The 22,188-nt window shown below is 33.3% G+C and overlaps 3 protein-coding genes across 3 annotated transcripts; 1 reads left to right on the forward strand and 2 right to left on the reverse strand.

Moving 5' to 3' along the window:
* Positions 1-1,287: 1,287 nt before the first annotated feature.
* Positions 1,288-2,178, forward strand: LOC121222087 (uncharacterized). Its single transcript, XM_041101988.1, has one exon. It carries the CDS (start codon positions 1,288-1,290, stop codon positions 2,176-2,178), a length of 891 nt encoding a protein of 296 aa, XP_040957922.1.
* A 1,441-nt stretch (positions 2,179-3,619) lies between these two features.
* LOC121222449 (extensin) lies at positions 3,620-4,663 on the reverse strand. Its single transcript, XM_041103238.1, has one exon. The coding sequence runs from the start codon at positions 4,416-4,418 to the stop codon at positions 3,921-3,923; it is 498 nt and encodes a 165-aa protein (XP_040959172.1). The 5' UTR covers positions 4,419-4,663; the 3' UTR covers positions 3,620-3,920.
* A 3,912-nt stretch (positions 4,664-8,575) lies between these two features.
* LOC121222088 (uncharacterized) lies at positions 8,576-9,490 on the reverse strand. The gene has a single exon (XM_041101989.1). The coding sequence runs from the start codon at positions 9,488-9,490 to the stop codon at positions 8,576-8,578; it is 915 nt and encodes a 304-aa protein (XP_040957923.1).
* Positions 9,491-22,188: the final 12,698 nt, after the last annotated feature.

The following is a 22,188-nucleotide window of genomic DNA, read 5'->3' on the forward strand; positions in this document are numbered from 1 at the left end:
TGCCATAAAGTCTTTACATTTTCTATGACTTGCGACGCCTTGTTTCATTTGTTCTTGGTGAAGTCTTCTCATTTTTTGGAATTCTCATTGTTGCAGGATGTTACAATCATTTACTTTTTTTATAATTTTATAAAATTAAATTTCAGGTCGATTGCAAAAAATGAAGAAGGTAAAGACAATTGATGCTTTTTTTTAAGAGGAAAAGTAGTGATGCTAGCCAATCAATGATGAATGAAAATTCTTCTACTATCGAAGTTAATACTTCTAAATGTCCAAGACTTGAAAGTGAAGATCATCCAAATATTTATTTTAATATTAATAATCTAGAGCGGGATCCGAGATTGTGTCCTCGAATATGGGAATATCCTATTAATCAGCGATATGAAGTTATTCAAGCATATTTAGAAATGGGGTCATATCAAATATGTTTCTCTGAGTACCCATTTTCTGTTGACAAGAATCCCCGAAGATTTCAGTCTTCTTAGTTTTGCAAATTTCCTTGGTTGGTGTACTCCCCTACTAAAGATGCAACATATTGTTTCTCATGCAATCTTTTCTCAAAACATATTGTTCGTCATTGAACGAATGCATTTACTGTTAAAGGTTTTAATAATTTGAAAAAAGTTAATGATGGAAAAATGTGTGCTTTCTTGAATCATGTTGGCCAAGATCCATGCTCTCTACATAATAATGTTGAGAAAAGTTGTCAAGATTTGTTAAATCAACCTCTGCACATTGATAAGATTATCAATGCACAAAGTTTAGATAAAAAGAAGGTAACTGCTTACGAGCCAAGACTTTAATTGATTTTTTTTTATGGTTAACTTTGCAAGGATGTACTTTTAGAGGTCGTGATGAAACCTCTAATTCAAGAAATCAAGGTAATTTTCTTGAATTGATTACACTGTTAGCTTCCTATAATGATAAAGTTTCCAAAGTTGTTATGGATAATGCTCCAAGACATGCTAAATATACTTCTTATATGATCTAAAAAGAGATTTTACATATTCTTACAAATAAAGTGCGTCATAAGATTCGTGAAGACATTGGAGATTCTAAATTTATATCATTATTGATGAGGCACGTGATGAGTTTAAAATGAGCATATGGCTATTTTTTTAAGATATGTTGATGAGAAAATATTTATAAAAGAGCGTTTCTTTAATCTTGTACATGTCTAAGATATTGCAGCAATATCTTTGAAACAGGAAATATGTGTTGTTTCTCGACATTAATTGCCTCGATGTTCAAAATATTCAAGGTCAAGGATATGATGGTGCTAGCAAAATGCAAGATGAATGGAATGGTTTTCAAGCATTATTTTTAAATGATTGTCCCTATGCATATTATGTTCATTACTTGGCTCATCGATTCCAGTTGGCATTAGTTGCTGCTTCTCGAGAGGTAATTCCTATTCATAATTTGTTCTCTGAATTGAACTGCATTGTTAATATAATTAATGCCTCTAGTAAATGCCATGATCAATTACAAGCTGCCCAAGCAATTGAAATTGCAAATATGCTGGCAATTGATGAACTTGAAACTAGTAAAGGACTTAAGCAAATTGGCACGATGAAACAAGCTGGAGAAACCTGTTGCAACTCTCATTTTAGTTCTGTTTGTAGCTTGATAAAGATGTTTGATACTACTTGTTCTGTTTTAGAAAATGCTACTGAAAGTGGCTCTAATTATTCTATTCATGGGGATGCAGCTACATCATATAAGAAGATTACATCTTTTGATTTTGTTTTTATCTTACATCTACTAAAAGAGATAATGGGTATTACATATATTCTTTGTCAACAACTACATAAAAAATCCCAAGATATAGTAAATGTTATGTACTTAGTCTCAAGCACCAATTTTTTTTTTTTACAAAAGTTGAGAGAAGATGGTTGGGACAATTTGTTGGAAGTTGTGAAGCATTTTTGTGAAAAGCACAATATTGATGTTCTTGATATGGATTCTCCATATGTGGTAAAACATGGTCATCACCAACATGTTAATTTCAATATGGAGCACCATTATCATGTTGAGATATTCAATGCTGCTATAGATTCTCAACTTCTTGAGCTAAATAGTAGATTTAATGAACAGACAATTTATCTTCTTATCCTTAGCTCTGCTTTGGATCCTAAGAATGCTTATAAATCCTTTGTGAAAATTGAACGTCGATAATGAAAATGAATTGCAAAGAAATAGAGAAAATAGAACACACAAAATTTTATGTGGAAACTCTTTCGGGAAAAAAACCACGAGCAGAGGAGAAAAAAATTCACTATGTCGAATTCGAATGATACAATAGGATTATAGACTATGTCTATTTATAGGTTTGTAAAACCATATTCTAATTAAAGTCCAATAGAAGTAATTCAAAAAGATTAAAACACCTATTCTAATCATACATCAAATAAAGCAAATAAATTTCTATACAAATTCCACTTGTGTAGCCTCAAAAAAAATAAACATATAATCAAAATATTTCACATCTCGAAATGACCACGGCCCCTTTATTGACTTATAAACACATTAAAAACTTAGCTCAACATCAGACTTAATAAAAAAAAATTTATCCACGTTTGAGAATATAAATTGAAAATATGATACTACCCAAATGCTCCTTTGCAAAAGCCTTTGGTGTGTAATGTAAAGAGAGAGCCGAATTGTCTTGACTCGTTGGGATACCTTAGCCTACTTGGCTGGTCCCCAGCACTCATCATACTACGTGCCATCCAGCTAATTTTCCCTGTTTTTCTCTCTATTATTCCTCATTCACACACTAAAAGGATAAGTGATAGATAATGGCAGATTGTCTCCACACCTTCCCTAGAAGCATGTTCCCCCATGGCCCCATTCTCTATTTCTTTAAGATACCTTGTTATCTGGTACTCATTTCGATTAAATTTAAAACCCAATTAATCCTCGTTGTTTTTGTTTTTAAGTAATTTTGGGCAATAAAAATGTGGTGTTTCTTGAGGCTTCAAATTGGGTATTTAGGGATGAGTTCATTGGATCTGACTCATTTCACTCTCCTCAAGCAATCTTTTCTTTTGTCTTTTTGATATATTTTATTATATTTATTTTTCGAAAAATAAGGGTAAGGGACCCTTTGAACCAAAAAGGACAACCCACTTTGATCTCCACATGAAAAGAGAGGAAGGGTAAGGAAGCATTGATAAAAATACCCATTGTTAAAGCAAAGAAAAAAGGAAGATAGAAGTGGCATTGAAAAACCATAAAAAGTCATACGAAAAAACAATGTAGTATATTGAAGGCCATAATGGCCCTCACAATGCAGTGATAAATATAGGAAAGGGCAACCCTGTGTGTCTCAAAAACATACTCTACTTAAAATGTTCCTCATAATAATAATAAGAGTTTAATAGCATTGATAAAGCCAGATAGGCTGGGCCAGAACTCTCAATCGAAGATCACACTTTTCTAGATCTTTCGATTGCCCTGCCAGTTGGTCGTAGCCACCCAGCATTCACTTTTATTGAGCATAGGCAACCCCTTTGAGCAATGGCTCTTGCAATATTTTTAACAAGTATAATTTGATGCTAATTCAATGAACCCAAGCACTATTAAATGTCCTTAGCATGTAAATTATAAAGTTCAATTATTGTCAAAACTGACTAATTTTCTTATTAGTTTCTAGTTAACCTTAATATTAATACACAAAAAATGGATACAAAAATTATCAGAAACAAACTACAGAACATTCCACAGCAAGAAAAATGAAAGAACCTGAGAACAAAGAGAAAGATTACTCCATATATCTTTAGATTCTCAGTTCCATTTCACCATAAAAGCATTGAAGTAGCTCCCCTTAATCCTTTTTCCTCTCAGCTGTAGAAAATTTCCCCAGATTTGCTAATCTGCCACATTATTTTTTCACTTTTCTTTTTTAGCTTCTAATGTCAAAAGACATAAAGGAAAAAACCCAACAACGAAACAACCCAACAAGCTAACAGCTTTTCAGACCCTGAAGGGGGTGGAGGAGTGTGGTAATAAAATGGGAAGTAAGGAACAATGGGGTTCGGAGGTGGCGGTGTTGGGTAGTTTTTGTACGTCGGTGGAGGGTAGTACATGCCGCCAATGACACCACCAGGCGGTGGGGGAGCATAGTTGTTGTTGTTGTTACCCCCGGATTGAGCTGGTGGTGGTGGAGAGTAGTAGTAGCTGCCACCACCACTAGAGGTGGGTGGAGATGGAGGTGGTGGGCAGTAGTTGGGGTTATTAGCGGGAGGAGGTGGCGAAGATGCAGGCGGCGGTGGAGACGGTGGCGGCGGAGATGGGACTTGCTGCTGGCAAGGGGTGCATTTTATGGGATCGGTACTAGTTTCTTCTGAAAGTACTGAACTCAGTAGCATCATCAGCAATGTCGAAACGACAGTAATCGTCTGAAAATTTTTCATCTCTTTTTGGGAGAAAATTAGCAACTTTGTTTCCCTGATTTGATGAAGTGAAAATGAGAAAGGAGAGGAGAGATTGAAGGAAAGGAAGGGAGAGAAAGTGAGTGAAAGAGTGTGGGTTGAGTTAAAAGGAAATCAGTGCGTTCCCTTATGATTTAAGTTTGAAGTTTACGGGAAGCTATTTTTAAACGATTGATTAAACCAAAATTATTAATTTTTCTTTTTGAAATTATTTATATATGAAAAAGTGGGCATGGATGGAACTTGAAAGTCTAAAAGATGACACCGACACGTTTTAACTTTAACCTTTGAACAGGGCGCCGAATTTTACGCGAAATCTCAGGAGTTTTACGTCCATGTGCTCAGAAGTTGGGGGTAGTTTCGGTATTTTCAAATATAATTGTGGAAATTAAGCGCATCCATTTCAAATTTATTGATTTTTCAAATAAATATATTATTCTTTTAAATATTCAATTGATTTTATGTTATTTATTAATTAAGCCTTAATTAATATAATTTTTTGACAAATCAAAAAATTAAATAGTAAATTTAAATTATAAATTTTGTTTGATATATTTCTTAACATCAAGTAGATGATAAGATTAAATTGTTTAATAAATGTAATTTTTAAAAATTTAAAGTTAGAGTATTTAACAGATAATGTTAAAAGAAATAAAATAAAATAATTGAAACAATATCAACATTGAGTGATAAGCAACTCATCATCTACTTATAATTTTTTGTGAGTAATACGTGAAAATAACAATGTAACACCCCATTCTCGGTCTAGTCATCAAACTCGAACTACAGGATTCTATGAAAGTGAATCAAAAACATTCATAAGCAATTTAATCAAATAACATTCAATAAATCAATATATACAAGTTAAGTTCATGTTAAACATGCATTACAATCAAATCCAAGTCTCAATCGAGCTTACGAAGGCCTTTAAAACAGTTCGGAACCAAATTAGGATCATTTTGAAATATTTACAAAATAATAGGTAAAAAGTTAAAACAGGGGTCACACGGTCATATGGAAAGGTTGAGGTCGTGTGGTGCTATCACATAGTTGTGTCCCCAAATTGTGTAACCGACTAATGCCGTGTGGTAGTGTTAACAACCTGAACATGTAGCACACACGGTCGTGTTAACAACCCATGTGTGACATACGGCCATGTGGTAGCCTATGTGCAGTATAAATGACCTATTTGTACAAGTTTTATACCATCCAAGCTAAGTGACCTATAATGCCAATTTATGTCATTCATTCCCACACCAAAACATACATATTTCAAAGCTAAAACATTAACTCACATAATCATTTAAACATACAACCAATATACCTTAATTGGCATCAACAATTTATTAAACACAATTCATGTCTCAACCATTTCATATCACAACTCAACCATACCAAACATAAGCATTTGCTTAACACAATAAAAAATTATAGCCATTTCATGCCACCATCTAAAGCATATGTATAATGTCATTCAAAATACCAAACTTAGCAGATACCAAACATCCAATATCAAACCACAAACATAGGTTTATATATACAAGGCTATTACCCCAAGTTTCATATTATCTTACATAAGATAATCCAAACTAAATACATGCCACTAGTAACCAAACTGAAACATCAAAAGTCTATCGAATCGAGAGACAGTAGGTGTGAGCTTCTTGCTGATCCGATCGACATGTTCCAAATGTCCAAAATCTATAAAAAAAATAGTAACACGGGTAAGTATATAAAATACTTAGTAAGTTCATGCATTATAAACATTTACTTACCTCAATTTCTTATCACACACAACATCATGTAATATAAATATACCTATCAAGATTTTAACAACATCATTAATGAGTAAGGTTTGAGCTCATTCATATATAAAACCTTAAATGTTCACATTTGGTTTCAAACCAACGTATTCTTTGAATTCAAATCATAAACATTACTTTGACAACATCCAATGGCATAGCATCTCATTTCATCCACAATATTACCCGAGAAACTTTGCAAAAAAAACTCTGTACACAGGTGAAAGTAGTAATGTCTAGTTACCTGTTTGGGTTAAACCTACATGAATCGGATAATAGTCTTTGGTCACCCATGAGGGTTGAACCTACACAACAAATAGCCTAGATAGGGCTTAATATACCTATATTCTCGAGCCCACAACATATGCTGGAGCTCGGAACCTATAGGCAACAACCCATAACCTCGTATACAAGATTTTTACTAATTTCCTCATGACTTATCTCACATTGTATCATAATTCATATACACCAACAATCACCATAACCAAATCAAATATAACATATTAGTATTAGCAATTTAGTTATGCAGTATGAACTTACCTGACAAAATCGTAGCGGTTTAATTAGCAGGGACTAATCGTCAAATTTTCTTTTTCATCATACATCATCTGGTTGTTGTAATTCTTGATCGAAAGCAGAAATTGAATCAATTAACTATTTCAATTTACATTTAACAGCATATAAAAGTCATATGATATCTCAATTCCATTTATACAACAATTCTCCAAACTTTACATTTATCTCAATTTAGTCCTAAAACCTAAAACAAGTTTATTTTCCACAATTAAGCTCAACACTAAGATGCCGAATTCATCATCCTCAAATAATGAAATTTTATAGAAATATTAAGCTAATTTCAGCATATTATCAATTTAATCCCTAAACTCAAAACTATTAAAAATTACTGCACAAAAGAGTCATATTTCAACGTTAAGCTTCAACATCTAAAAAGCTTCAAGTACATTAATGGTAAAATTTTAAAACTTTGAAAATATTTCAAAACAGTCCTTAGGCTAGTTAGATTAAGCTACAATGATCTAAAAAACTTAAAAGTTATGAAAAACTGATAAAGAAATTACTTACATGCACAAAACCTAGCTTTGCCGAATGTGAAGCTTAACTATGGTGTTTTTAGCTTGGTTTTTCGGTGGAAGAACTAATGAAAGAGATGAAGACTCCTTTTTCTTTTTTCTTTTTTTAACTTTTGTTTCATTAAAATTAATATAATAAAACACATAAATTTTATTGAATTTCTCCCACTAACCGTCCACCCTAATTAAAAATGGTATAATTACCATTTAAAATCTTAAAAAAAACTTTAATCATAAAGTTTAGCTAATAGAAATTAATAGAGATTAAGTTTTATGTATTTTACAATTTAGTCCTTTTTCCTTAATTAACCAGTCAAAAGTCAAAATTACCGGACCAAACCTTAATACAACATCTAAATAACTTTGTAAATATGAAATAAATAATATTTATAGACTCATGTCGGAATTGTGGTCCCAAAACCACTGAAATCGGGCTGTTACAAACAAGCATACATGGCATTACACATTAAATAATATGTTTGACACATCAAATTTTAAAAATAACAAAACTTAACTTAATAGATTTAATAGTTATTACTTGGTTAGGACCGAAATTTTCAAATTCTAAAAATATAGAGACTAAAAATAATCAAATTAAAGTACAAATATTAAATCCATAACTTACGCAAAGTATAACATCTGATAGCAGAATTTAACCTATTTTAAAAAGTAAATTTAAGGCTTTTAGGGAAAAAAAAACTATTATGGAAGTAGTAAATGTATTTTAACAATATAATAGCTATGGAAAGCAGAAAATAACTATTATAGTAGTAATTTACATGTCTCTTAGGAAAAACTTTTGTGGAAAGTAGTAATTTTTTTTGAATAATTTGACTGGAATATTTTCATAATAAAAGAATTAAAAGTTGGGCTAAGGCCATTTCAAAAAACAAAACAGACTAAAAAAACAAAGCGGGCCTAGATAGTCCATCCCGTTCAAAAGAAAAAAAATAAAATAAATGCATCAAATCCTACCCTATCTAGTCAAATCAAGAATAGCTGGATACCATCTATTTCTTCTTTTCAATTCCAATGCCCAGCCATATCCATCCCGTTCAATAGAATAAAAAAATAAAAATAAAAATAAATGCAACTAATCTTACCCTATCCAGTCAAATCAAGAATAGCTGGATACCATTAAATTCTTCTTTTCATTTCCAATGCCCAGTATAATGAATAGCAGGCTTTCAATAAAAATAAAACGTTTTCTCTGCTACTCTTCCTTCCAGAAAACTCTTCTCTTCCTTCAGTCTGGCGGTTTTGGCCAAAGGTTTCCCACCGCTCTCCGAACCATCACAGGAACTTCCTTCTCCAGGTAAAAGCGTTCATTTCTTCTCAGGGCCTCCTTTGCTATAGTGTGTGCGTAAATGTTTTTTGCCTTTTGGATGAAACTGAACTCAATCTCCTGAAAACTGTTGCAATGAGTTTGAATATCTCTGATAATTGCTCCAATGACCGATTTGTCTGTATTTTTGCTTTTACATTTCTTTATAATGGTTCTCGAATCCCCCATAATATCTATTCTGTTAACTCCCAGTCTAATCCCTAGTTTTATTGCATGTAATCCTGCATATGCCTCTACTGTAAATGGATTTGCTACGTTTGAATGAGTAACTGCTTGTGTTGCAAGTAGTACCCCTTCCTCGTTCCATGCTATTAAACCCGATGCCGATCTGAAATCCTGACTGTTGAAGGCTGCATCAAAATGAATAATGGTCCTACCGCTTCTGGACACCTGTTGAGAAAACTCATGAGACAAAAGAGTAATTTTTCCTTCCTTTGTAACTGCAAGTTCTGTAATATAATCGCTAATCTTCCTAACGATTTCTGATCCTGACATATTCTTTCTTTCATAAACGAGCTGGTTTCTACTGAACCATATGAACCAGAGGTTACAACAGAAGAGTCGAAGTTGTTCATCAGTTCCTCTAGCAAAGACCCATGTAAGCCAACCCCATATATTATCATTATTCTGACTCAGTAGCCATGAAAGATTCAACTGATTCCAAACTTCTATCGATGTAGGGCATTTTTGGAAGATATGGTAGCTATTCTCTTCATCACATCCGCATCTAGGACACTGGGAATTCCTAACAACCCTTTTGATTTTGAGGTTGTTAAAAGTTGGGATAAAGTTCCAAGAGATCCTCCATACTGTCATTTGAATTTTTGAGGGAATATGTAATTTCCATAATTTAGTATAGAAATTTTTTTCCTCGGTATGTAACATTAATCCATTAGGATCAAGGTTAGTCTGCTGTAATAGTTTATAAGCACTCCTTACGGAGAACTCCCCTGTCGGTTCTCCTCTCCATGCTTGAAAGTCCTCTTGTACTGTCTCCGCCAGTGGGATCTACAAAATTTTCTCCGCAATGACCAGTTGGAAGGTATTTCTAATCAACTCTATTTTCCAACTCCTACTATTTGAATCAATTAAATCAGAGACTAATTTAATAATATCATTTCCATCCTGAATCGGTATTCTGTCTGCTTCGATCCCTGGTATCCACGAATCAGTCCAGATGGAAATTTGATCACCTCTCCCCACCCTCCATCCACGTCCTCTTTCAAGGAGTCCTCTCGCAGCCCAAATGCTCTTCCAGGTAAATGAAGGTAAATTCCCCAACCGAGCTTCGTAGAAATGAGAATTAGGAAAATATTTTGCTTTCAAAAATCGGGCCAATAATGAATCCGGATAATTAATAAGACGCCACCCCTGCTTCGCTAATAACACAATATTAAACTGTGCAAAATTACGAAAACCGAGACCTCCATCTTCTTTAAGTAAACAAATATTCTTCCAAGTGCACCAATGAATACTTTTTTATTTTGTCTCTTTCGCCACCAAAAATTGGCTATAATTTTATCCAGATCTGTACAAAGAGTCTTAGGGAGTAAAAAACAAGCCATTGAGTAATTTGGGATAGCTTGGAGAACTGCTTTTATAAACACTTCCTTACCACCTTGAGAGAGAAACCTGACACTCCAATTGTCGATTTTTTGCTTTAGCCTGTCCTTCAGAATTTGAAAAGACGATCTCTTTCTTCTCCCCACCATACTAGGAAGCCCTAAATTCCAAATTATTTGCTCTTCTGACTCCAAGGATCTGTGAAACAGCCTCCCTTTCTCTGTCTTTTGTGTTTGTACTGAAGAAAACCATCGATTTATCAAAATTCACACATTGCCCAGAACTCGCCTCATAATCTTTCAAAATCTGTTTTAATGAATGTGCACCCCCTTCAGTAGCTTCTGCAAATAAAATACAGTCATCTGCAAACAGTAAGTGAGTTATAGCTGGCCCATGTCTACTTACTTTAACACCTTTAAGAACATTATCTCCTTCTACAAGCCTCATTAAACTTGAGATTCCCTCCCCACAAAAGAGAAATAAGAAAGGGCTTAGAGGATCCCCTTGTCTGAGACCTCTAGTCGGAAGAAACGTTCGTCCAGTATTTCCATTACAAATCACAGAATACGAGACCGAAGATACACACTTCAATACTAACTCGACCCATCCTGGATCAAAGCCCATTTTTTCCATCACTCCTTCCACAAAGCCCCATTCAACTCTATCGTAAGCCTTACTCATGTCCAATTTAACAGCCATGAATCCTTTTTTCCCAACCTCTTGAGTTTTAAGGTGTGAAGAATTTCATAAGCAAGGAGCACGTTATCAGAAATCAACCTTCCTGGAACAAAAGCACTCTGTGCTAAATCGATACATTTATTAATTACCCCCCGAAGTCTATTTGCAATGACTTTAGCAATTAGTTTATAGATCACATTACATAAGCTAATAGGTCTAAACTGAGTCATGCTTGAGGGATTTTGGGTTTTTGGGATGAGCACAATGTTTGTTTTGTTAATTGAACGTAATTCCATACCTTCGTTTAATCTTTGGAGGCAAAATTTGGAGACGTCATCACCAATGATTGGCCAGCATTTCTGATAAAACAAGGCTGGAAAACCATCCTCACCTGGAGCTTTCGTCGGTCCTATTTCTGAAAGGGCTTCCCATATCTCTTCCTTCGTGTACCTTGCCTTCAGTTTACTGTTATCTTCCTCAGAAATACATCTATCAATACCTGATAGAATTTTCTCATAGCAATTTCGTCCTCCTGTTGAAAATAACTTTAAAAAATATGAGCTAGCAATCGCCTCCATCTCCCTACAATCCCCTGTCTCCCTTCCATCATCAAATTTCAACCTCTGGATCCTATTATACTTCCTTCTTTGAGACGCTTGTTTGTGAAAGAAAGCTGTATTTCTGTCTCCATATTTCAGCCAGTTAATTCGGGCCCTTTGCTCCCAGTATCTTTCATCCTTGTCAATCTCAAAGTTCAGGTGGAGTTTTGTATCAATAATCTCTGCCAGGTTCTCATCACTTCTTTCTGATTCAAGTAAAACTTCCAGTCTTGAAGTTAAAACCTCTTTATTTATCTTCCTACTTTGCTGGATCAATGCTCCCCACCTTTGTAACCCCCTTTTTAAGTTTTCCAGCCTGTATAAAAAATCTCCTGTGGAATTTTCCCAAATGCATTTGATTTCATTGAAGAATGTCTCCTCTAAAACCCACCAAGCTTCGAATTTGAAATTCTTTTCTGTCACCCTTTTAACTCTGAAATTCATGTCAATAAGAAGTGGACAATGATCAGAAAATGAATGTGAGAGATGTTGAGCAATAGTATTAGGGAATAAATTATGCCATTGCTCCGTTGCCACTCCTCTATCAAGTCTTTCTTGTATGTTTGTTTCTAGCAGGTTACCCCTCTCCCATGTGAACCACTTCCCTGAATAACCCAAGTCCATCAGATTACAATCATCTAAAACCTTTCGAAAAGCTTCAATCCTTCTTTCCTCTCTAGGTATTCCACCTTTCTTCTCAAAATCGTATAAGATTTCATTAAAATCCCCACAAACCATCCATGGAAAATTACCCTGAGTACCAAGTTGACGCAACAAATTCCAAGATTCTTCTCTTTCGCCTGAATAAGGAGATCCATAGAAACCTGTAAGTCTCCATTTTCCCCCATCTCCTTCGTCAACAATCACATCAATATGACGATTTGAGAAGCTCTGAAGCACAATATTAACATTCCCTTTCCAAGCAAGACAGAGTCCTCCTCTAGACCCTACCGACTCTACTTCAATTCCACATTGAAAACCACAACTTCCTCTTATTTTTTCCATCCTTTTCTTGTTTATTTTAGTCTCTATCAAAAAAACCACCTGGGGATTTTGAAGCTTCAAAAAATATCGAAGCCGACGAACTGTTCGAGGATTCCCCAAACCTCGAACATTCCAACTTAAGATTTTCATTGCGACCGACCGGCTTGCCTCTTGGCAGCCGCCGATAAAGAATGATTACTGTCAGGAAACCTCCTGATTCTCCCTTCCGTAACACTCCTTTCTTCGATATCCTCCCTCACTCTTTTTTCCCCTCCTCCCCAATAATCAACTCATTCTCCAAATCATGTTTCATAGCTGTTTGACTTTCAGCAAATGGAGCTCTTTTCCTTTCTGGTTGAAAAGAGAGCCTGTTACCTTCCAGGTTAAAACCTAGAATAGGATCAACAATTCCCTCGAATTTTTTTACACATCCCCAAACTCTGTTTCCCCTAAATGCACCCCTTTTAATCGTTCCCCCTTCAGATCCTCCTTACTCCCTTAACCAGACACTATTCATTGCTTGGGCTCTTCTGGACTGTGCTCGCAAGGACAAATCCCATCCCAATTCATTAACTTCAACTCCAGCCTCCATTTTAGCTTCACAAAAGGAATCATTGTGGCTTAAACGGCCACAGTAGAAGCAAAAGAGAGTAAGTCTTTCGTATTGAAATCTAACATATGAGCATTTGTTTTGGAACATAACCTGTTTTTTCCTTTTTAGCGGCCGTCGAATATCAACTTGAACCCTAATTCGCATAAAGTTCATATTTTCTTTCCCCAAACAGGAGCCATCATAATCTTGAAAATTTCCAATAAAATTTCCTAATTGCATAGCCAAATTCTCGGAATAAAACCCAATGGGAACACCATGAACTTGAACCCAGAACGGTGAAGAAATCAGTGGAACTCTCAGAGGGTCTTCCCCTCTTTTCAGCTTGTGCAGAATCAGTAAATGATTATTAAATGTCCAAGGAGCACCATTAATAACTCTTTCCATATCTATACTATGAAAAAAATTTAAATAAGTACCTCTTCTCTCCTAGATCCCTAATTTGAACACCTCTAACAGGATGCCATAAATTTGCCATGGTGCTTTTCATTGCTGGATAATGTATGATACTGGCTGTAAGAAAACAACCAACCAGACTAAGAAATTCTTCCTCACTCACCGGATCTGAATCGTTTTGTACTTGCAGGATCTCTTCTTCTTCTTCATCAAGGGATAGACCAGCAAAATCTGACTCCATAGACGCAGGTTAAAATAGTGGAAAGAGGAAAAAAAAATTCTGTTCAAAATCTCTAAATCAGGGTAGGTGCTGCTGAAAACGAGAGACTCAAGAAAAAACCAAAAACCTTGCCAGAGAGGCAGGCAGAGACGTGCTAGGGTAGCGGACTATTCTTGTGAAAGTAGTAATTTTTTAACTGCAATAATAACTATAAAATTTACATGTATCTTAGAAAAAACTTTCGTAAAAACAATTATATTTATTTTACTAAAAATCGATTTGTTGCCAATTTCTTTTGTTCAATCATGGCAATTTTTTTTTCAAAAAGAAAATTAATATAATCAACACATTAGGAGTATTAATGCATTATTTGCCTAACCTTTAAAATCGAAATTTTATGAAAATTAATAATTAAAGTACTTATATAAATCATCTAATATCATTTAAATTAAACATTAATCATAAATAATTTCAATAATTGTAAATATATATTTTTAAATTGTAAATTCTTCAGGCAATTTTTCTTTAAAATTAGGGTAAAGAATTATATTTTAATAATTTTATAAACGAGAAAAATAACCATATATATATTTACACTATAGCAATTTAATGTTACAATAAAAAGAAACATTTACTATGTGGCATGTCTAAGAATTTACCATTTGTCATATATAATTATTTAAAATACTAAAAATAATTTAATTTAAAATCAATTAATATAATAATCCAAAATCACCGTAATAGTATTCAACCACCCAACCCTGTACTAATTATCACATAAACAATTTTTTTTATAATGCTATAAATTTTCTATATAAAACAATATATTGGGTATAAAAATTGATTGAGAAAATAAAAAAAAATCTAAATTCGAAATTAAATAACATCGAATCTTAAATATAAGTTGTAGAGTTAATATTTAAGGAAACATTTTATAATATATTGTTAAAATAAAGCTTTAAAAATAAAATATGATATTATAATTTTATAACACATTGCAATAATTATGCTCATTATATAAAAATAAAGGATTTGTTATTAAAATAAAATAATTAAAAACGGAAACTCATCGTGTACTTAATTTTAACAATTCATTATATTTTGAATATCTTGGCATAAAGTTGTATTTCTGATAACAATTGTGCATTTTGTCATTTAAACGGAAACTATATACTTTATTACCATAATTTTATTTTTTTACTTTTAATCATTATTTATTTCAAATAGATAACTATTGTAATTAAAATAAATACATCATTTTTTTAATTTATCAATTTAAAGCAATGTAAATTGTTTTAAAAAATTAATAATATAACATATTTGATTAAATAGACATGAGCATCACATGGGCATGGGTTCGTAAAAATAAAATTGCTGAGACAAAGATATACAAATTTCCTTCTACCATCCACCATGGGTCAATATTCAAAGAATGGTAGGGTCATAAGTGGAGGGCTTGACTGAGGAGGAAATATGGTGGAAGGGTGACGGAATGATGACGTGGCAGAGGAGCGTAGACGTGAAAAAGACGCAAGCTAAACGTGCTGCTTTATTATTATTAAGGATTATTAATATATTTTATAATTAAAATTGAATTTTTCAAAAAGTTCAATATAATTAATTTTGTCCTACAATCTAAAAGATTAATTGCTTAAAATGCAATTAACTTTCAGTTGTAAAAGTTAACAACTTTATATAAATTTCTAAAAAATCTTTATGTAACTAAGGTATATAAATTTCTCTACTTATAGCAACAATAATAAATAATATTTTTTACTGGATAATAAATTATATTTACTACTTAACTTTTATTAATTATTAATGTACTAAACATTTTTATAATATAAACATAATGCTTTGTTTGTCTGGAGATATATATCCAAATTTTTTTCTTAATTGTTATATATTAAAGTTTTGAATCTTAGTAAATGAAAAGATTGATCTCGAATTGAGTAATTTAATTTAATTTAAATGATAGAATGTAATTATAGTTTTGAAGCTACATACATACATTTATTTATTAGAATAAAATTATTATGTAATTGTGATTTTAAGTTAGGGACAGTCATATAAAGATTTTCCTTGAGTAATTTTTTTTAAAGTTTGAGTAATTATTATTTTTAATTAATTTAAATTTTTTATATAGTGTTTAGAGTTATTCATAACTTCACTTCAACCTTTAGACGGTAAGATTAAGGCGTTTCAGTACATTTGAATTAACATTCTCCTATATTGATAATAATCTGATACCAATTAAATTAATACTCAAATCATAATTATTATTGTATAAATAAATTAAGATTTATTTTATAAAGAAAAAAGAAAAAGAAGAATAAGTTGGTAAATATAATGATTTGATATGTACGTGGCTGATTTTTAATTAAAAAAATTTTGGAGTTTTGTTCCCCATGATTAGGCATTATCCTTTGCATGTCATTTTTTTTTACTTTTTATTATATTGATGGGGTTTAGCTACAAAAAAAACTCTATAAAAGAAAAAAGATAGAAAGAGTTTGTATTTTATTTGTCTATGTATATATGAAAAGTACTTTGTAAACTAATTAAGGCTAAAAATGACAAATTAAACCAAGAGTTTTACTTCTATGTGTTTGAAGTTTGGAAACATATATTTTCTTAATGAAAAATATGAGTTTAAAGTTTTGAGATAAATTAATTAATTTATCAAATTTTAGTTTCAATCTCTATATTTTTTTAAAAAGAAAACATATTATTTTTTTCCTTCAATAAATTTTAGATCTAAAGGTCATATAAACTTAATATTGAATAAATGTAGTTAACTTCAAAAGTCATTGAATCTTGATCTTAAAAATGAATTTGAAGGAACTAATGTTCAAAAAAGTATAAGGTTATTATATAAATAGAAATGGTGAGTGTTCTCTTTGAGAGTGATAGGGATGAAGTACATTCTACAGAAGATCGGATCACTAAGAAGGTGTGGTTTAAGGATAAACACGTCGTATCGAACGTAGCGGTGGCTATAGACCTGACATTTGAACCGACCTTATCTTGGAAAGAAAGGTTAATGGGTAAAGGCCATTCTGACCTGAAGAAGATGATTGAAACTATAGGGTTAGAAGGGGATGATGATTTTGATTTTTGCAAAGGGGATTTAAGAAGTCGACTGTCAATGGCATTTTTCCGATTGAGTTTTTGGAAAGGGTACATCAATTTCTCATCAGGGACATGTCTACTACAGTGGTGCTAAAACTCTTGGGGTGGAGCATAGGATATGTGACTCTCCACAATAGGGTTCATAGCCTCTAGAGGCCCTTTTTTCGTTCCAACTGATGGATATCGGAAATGGATATTTCTTGGCAAAGTTTCAAAATAAAGGGGAATTCAAAAAAGTGATCTCTCAAGAGCCCTGGGTCATCTATGGGCAATACTTGATGGTGCAACCTTGGACCATAGATTTTAATCTTGCATAACCTTACCCTAGTATTATGATGACTTGGATTAGATTACCAAGCCTCCTGGGACATTTGTATAAGAAAAAGGTTCTCTAGAAGATTGGAGAAATGGTAAGCAGGGTTGCTAAACTGGACTTTAGCATGGATAGTAGAACGAGGGGTCATTTTGCTCGTATGGCGATGTATATTCATCTGGACAAACCGCTAATCTTGTAGGTGTTGATTAATGACATTCCTCAGCGCATTGAGTATGAATCTTTACTGGTAGTTTGCTTTTATTGTGGATGGTATGATCATATGAATGATTCTTGCTAAATGGTCGAAAGTATGGTGCGATCAGAGGATCAAACTTCACCGCCTAATATTTCAATGGTGGAGGTTGACGCGATGAAGGGATCAGAAGCTTACAGGCCTTGGATGTTGGTAGAGAAGAAATCCAAGCGAAAACCAAGAGAGCTTCAAAGATCGGGAGTGAAAAATCAGGATTGGTAGAGGTTGAAATATCAATGAGCAATGGCATTTTGGATCTCGAAAAACATTCGACAATTATTTTTAAAGAGAGTTTACACTCGAATTCCACATATACAAGTTGGTAGGAGCTCGACAATCGGTGGCAATAGTAATTCCAATATAAAAGGGAAAGGTACTGGTGAGAAAATTGAAATCGGTAAGGGTGGAAAGAAACTCAACAAAACTTTACGTGGTTGTATGAGTCAATTCAAGATGACTGAAAGTTCTCAAGTTCTTTTAACCTATTCAATGAACTACATAGTTGAGCTTATTACTTCTCAATTGGAAATAGAAATCGAGAATGGTGACCTAAATGAGGCAGAGAAGCGACCAGCAGATACGATAGTGACCGAGTAGTAAAGGTTGGCTTTTTTTTTTTGAATATGAATTCATCTATGAATTTTTCTTAGAATTGCTAGAGTTGTACTAGTGTTAAATTTTTAGGTATTTTCCGTGAGTATAAACTAAGATATTGTTGGTCTACTTGAGTCGAGAGTTAGTGGTGCCAAGGTTGATTCTATTATTGCTAAGTTGGGGTTTCAGTGTTCTCATAATGTGAAAGTGATTGGATACTCTGGGGTATTTGGATTGGTTGGAAGGACTTGATTCGGGTTGAGGTAGTTCTGCACCACCCCAATTTATTTTGATACGGGTTTCAAGTAATATTCCCTCGAAGGCTATTTTTATTTCTTTTATTTGTGGTAGTCCTAATAGACAGAAACGAAAGCTACTTTGGGAGGCCTTGAATCGTCTATTCCTTCAAATTAAATTTTTTGGGTGGTTATTAGGGACTTTAATGCTATTCTTTCCATTAGGGACAATAAAGGCAAACGTTCTAGTGGAAGGAGATGCTCTTTATTTGGTAAATTTGTTGACTCAGCTGAATTACATGACTTAGGGTTTAGGGGTCCTTCTTTCACTTGGCATAGATGTGGTATTTTTGAGAGATTAGATCGATCTATTAGTAATGATGCTTAGATGAACGCCTTCACTAACAGCATGGTTACCCATCTTCCGTGAATTAAATTTGATCATAAACCTCTCATTCTGTCCTTGAGTCCGGAGCTTAACACTCTTAGAGAAAGACTTTTTTACTTCCTGACGGGGTGGATTGAGCATCCAAGTTTCTCTGGTTTTGTCCAAAGTAAATAGAAATTCAATAGGAGTATGTCAATATCTCTCTCTCAATTTACGTCTAGCATCTAGAAATGGAATAAATCGATTTATGATTATACTAGAACTCATAACAGACAATTGATTAATAAATTGTCAAGTATTCAAAGAGAAATGAAATGTTCTAGTTTTAACCATTTACTTCATTTGAAAATGAAGGCATGGAAGGAGTCGAAAATTATTCTTCATCACAAGGAACTATTATAGAAGCAAAAAGCTAAATGTGACTGGCTCAAATTGAGCGATCAAAATACTAAAATTTTCCATAAACGTATGGTTCAGAGAAGGAAGTGTAATTGAATAATAGCTTTGCAAAATGTCGATGGTGACTAGATTTATGACTTAGATGCCCTCCAGTTTAAAGCAGTTGGTTTATTTCAAAAGTTATATGGTGAGGTCCTGAAACCCATAAGAGGTCTACCTCCTAGTTCTTTTCCACGTCTTATTTCATATGTGGTCATGCCTGGGACGATACCTTACAAGTGCTTAGAGACTGTTCAATAGCCAAGGAAGTTTGGTTGCAGGTTATCCCGATAAACCATTATAGAAGAGAGAAAGAAGGATACTAGAAAGATTGATCAAGCGAAGGGCTTATAGGTTTATGAACTTCCCTTAAGCATTATTGGTTATTTATAATCGAAAGGGGAGAGTGGGAAGTTATGGAAGTTTAATGAGTAATAAGAAATCGTTCACACTCACCAATGATGATAGAACATTTATTAGCATCGGGAGAATGAAACATCTTTTGGCAATCCCAATACGGGAATAGTTGCCAACTATTACCTAATAGAATGTAACCTCCTAATAAGGAAAAACCTGTCATAGGAGTGTTCAATAACAACCCTCTTTAAGTAAGACAAAAAGCCTTCATTATCGTTGGAGTAGGATTTCGGGGTCAGAATAGTCGCTCTAATACTCTGCTAAGATAGTAGTAAAATATGAGTCACAAGCAAGCTTTACTACCTTGTGATGTGAAAGGATTGACCCATTAGACAGGTAATGTTAGAGTACGAGTAAACATTAGAATTCAAAATACTCCACCGAGAAAAAAAAACGTTAAGTCAAGCGGTGTTTATCTTCGAAGCATCTACCAAAGCTGGAGGCTTGAAGAAAAGACTAATTAGAATAGCACAGTGGAATGATTGAAAGTTGCCAACAAGCTACAAATTGAGATTCACCAAATTTAAGGATTCGCAAGGTGGGCGGAGTTAGAGCATAACAAATTTGAGATTTGTGAAAGCATCCGCTAATAATAAGGTCAAAGAATTGGTAAACAGGCGGTGTTCGCCATTGAATGTCTGCCAAATTAATATAATACAAGGACATTATTGGAGGGAAGGTTTCCAGTAACAGAATAATTAAGTGACTACTAAGAAGCTGGTATCTATATTTCATTAGTTATGAACAATCCGCCAATCAAGCAGAGCTAAAGGGAAGTGAGAATGTACAAAAGGGAACCAAGTTAGGAGAACTTGTAAGAATGGTGGATGAATGTGTACGCACACCCTATGAGAACAAAAATCAAGAAGGGTTTCCTAAGTCCACTTCCAAGGTTAGCATGATTAAAAAATTTGGGGGATGTAATTTCTTTTTAAAGGGAGGAGTTGTAACACCCGATTCCTAATGAACTCGTAAATTGAGAATAATTAGACAATTAAATAAAAAAACCACAAGTTGGCGACTTTCATTGAAAGAAGCGAGAAATCTGAAAACTGAACTAAACATAGTTGAAATCAAACCTAGTTCAGTTAGAATGGAACCAACCGATTTCTTAGTCGGAGACATAATAATTAGTTATGGACAGTTCTCATAAGGGTGATAATAGTGCGGGAAGGGTTATAAATAGCTAGGAGATGACTCCAGGGATTTTTTTTCCTGATTCTGATTCATTTTCTCTCTTCTTCTTCGTTAGCTTGAAGAAGGAATGGCCATAGAAAGTTCTGCATGGAGCAGACTTTTTAAGGATGAAAATGGAAAAATAGGGAAACCTGTAAGCTATTAAGGTTCTTAACCCTTTTATGCACATAAAAGATAATGAAATAAAATTGTGGACTTTAAAACTACTTAAAGGGTTCTACATGTATGGGGTTAAGTTGAGAATATTGAGTTTAACCCATTATTTTTTGTTAAAATGCTTAGCGACAAATGGAATGAAAGCTCTGGCATTCGAGAAGGCTAAGCTGTGGAAATGATGAAGGTTTAAGTGAGTTCCAAACTCCAAATCGCTTTTATGATCTATATTGTCTAATGTAGCGACCTAAAAATTGGGCACGGGCGCTAGTCGAAGTAATTATTGAAAATTTGAAAACTGAATCTCGATTTTATTTGAAAAAGGAGTCGCCACCGATCTTTTTTTTCTAGGTGTGATCGGACACCTAATAAATTCTCTTTTTAGAAGAAAATTTTATTTTTAAATTTTTTAAAAAAGAGGTAATTTTAGGTCTACGTAAGAATCCAAAGAAAATTCGAGTTCGGGAGTCGGTTACGCGCGAGGAAGGTATTAGCACCCTCGCGACGCCCAAAATTGGTATCTTGTTAAACGCGCGTTGTCTTCATTTTCAAAAATACGAGTTCAATTTAATATTAGTCGTGATCCGATTGAAACACGATAATTTTAAAGCATAACAACTTTTTCCTTCTTTTTTTTAAACACGAATTTTTTAAAATACAAGAATTTTAGAAACACAAATTTTTAAAAAAACACGAAAATTTTGAAACACGAGATTTCTTTGAAACACGAAAATTTATGAAACACGATCAATTTCTTAAAACGCGAAAGTTTTTGAAAAACGAGAATTTTTTTTTGAAGCACGAAAAATTTTGAAACACTGGAATTTTGAAAACACCAGGATTTTTTAAATACGAAAAATTTGAAAACAAGAAAATTTTTGAAATACGAAAATTTTAGAAACACGAAAATTTTTGAAACACAGAAGTTTTTAGAAAACACGAAAAATTTTGAAAATTGGAATTTTTTTTAAAACACGAGAATTTTTGAAAAACATGAAAATTTTTGCAACACGGGAATTTTTGAAAACACGAAAAATTTTCTGATTTTTTTATTAAGCACGTATCGTATTTAACACTAATTGATGATATTCACTCAACATAGCAATGAAATAAACGAATTAGTGTCAAATCGATTTGTTACCTTATTTTTGAAAAACACGAGAAATTTTTTTTGAAGACACGAAAATTTCGAAACCCGAGGATTTTTTTGAAAATACAATTTTTTTGAATATTTTTTTATTTTTAAAAGGGCGTATCGAGTTTAACGCAAACCGGTGATATTCACCCAACATAGCGATGAAATCAACGATTTTATGTTAAATCGATTCGTTGCCTTATTT

This window comes from Gossypium hirsutum, chromosome D10 (genome assembly GCF_007990345.1).
Source record: "Gossypium hirsutum isolate 1008001.06 chromosome D10, Gossypium_hirsutum_v2.1, whole genome shotgun sequence".
In the NCBI taxonomy this organism is placed as follows: Eukaryota; Viridiplantae; Streptophyta; class Magnoliopsida; order Malvales; family Malvaceae; genus Gossypium; species Gossypium hirsutum.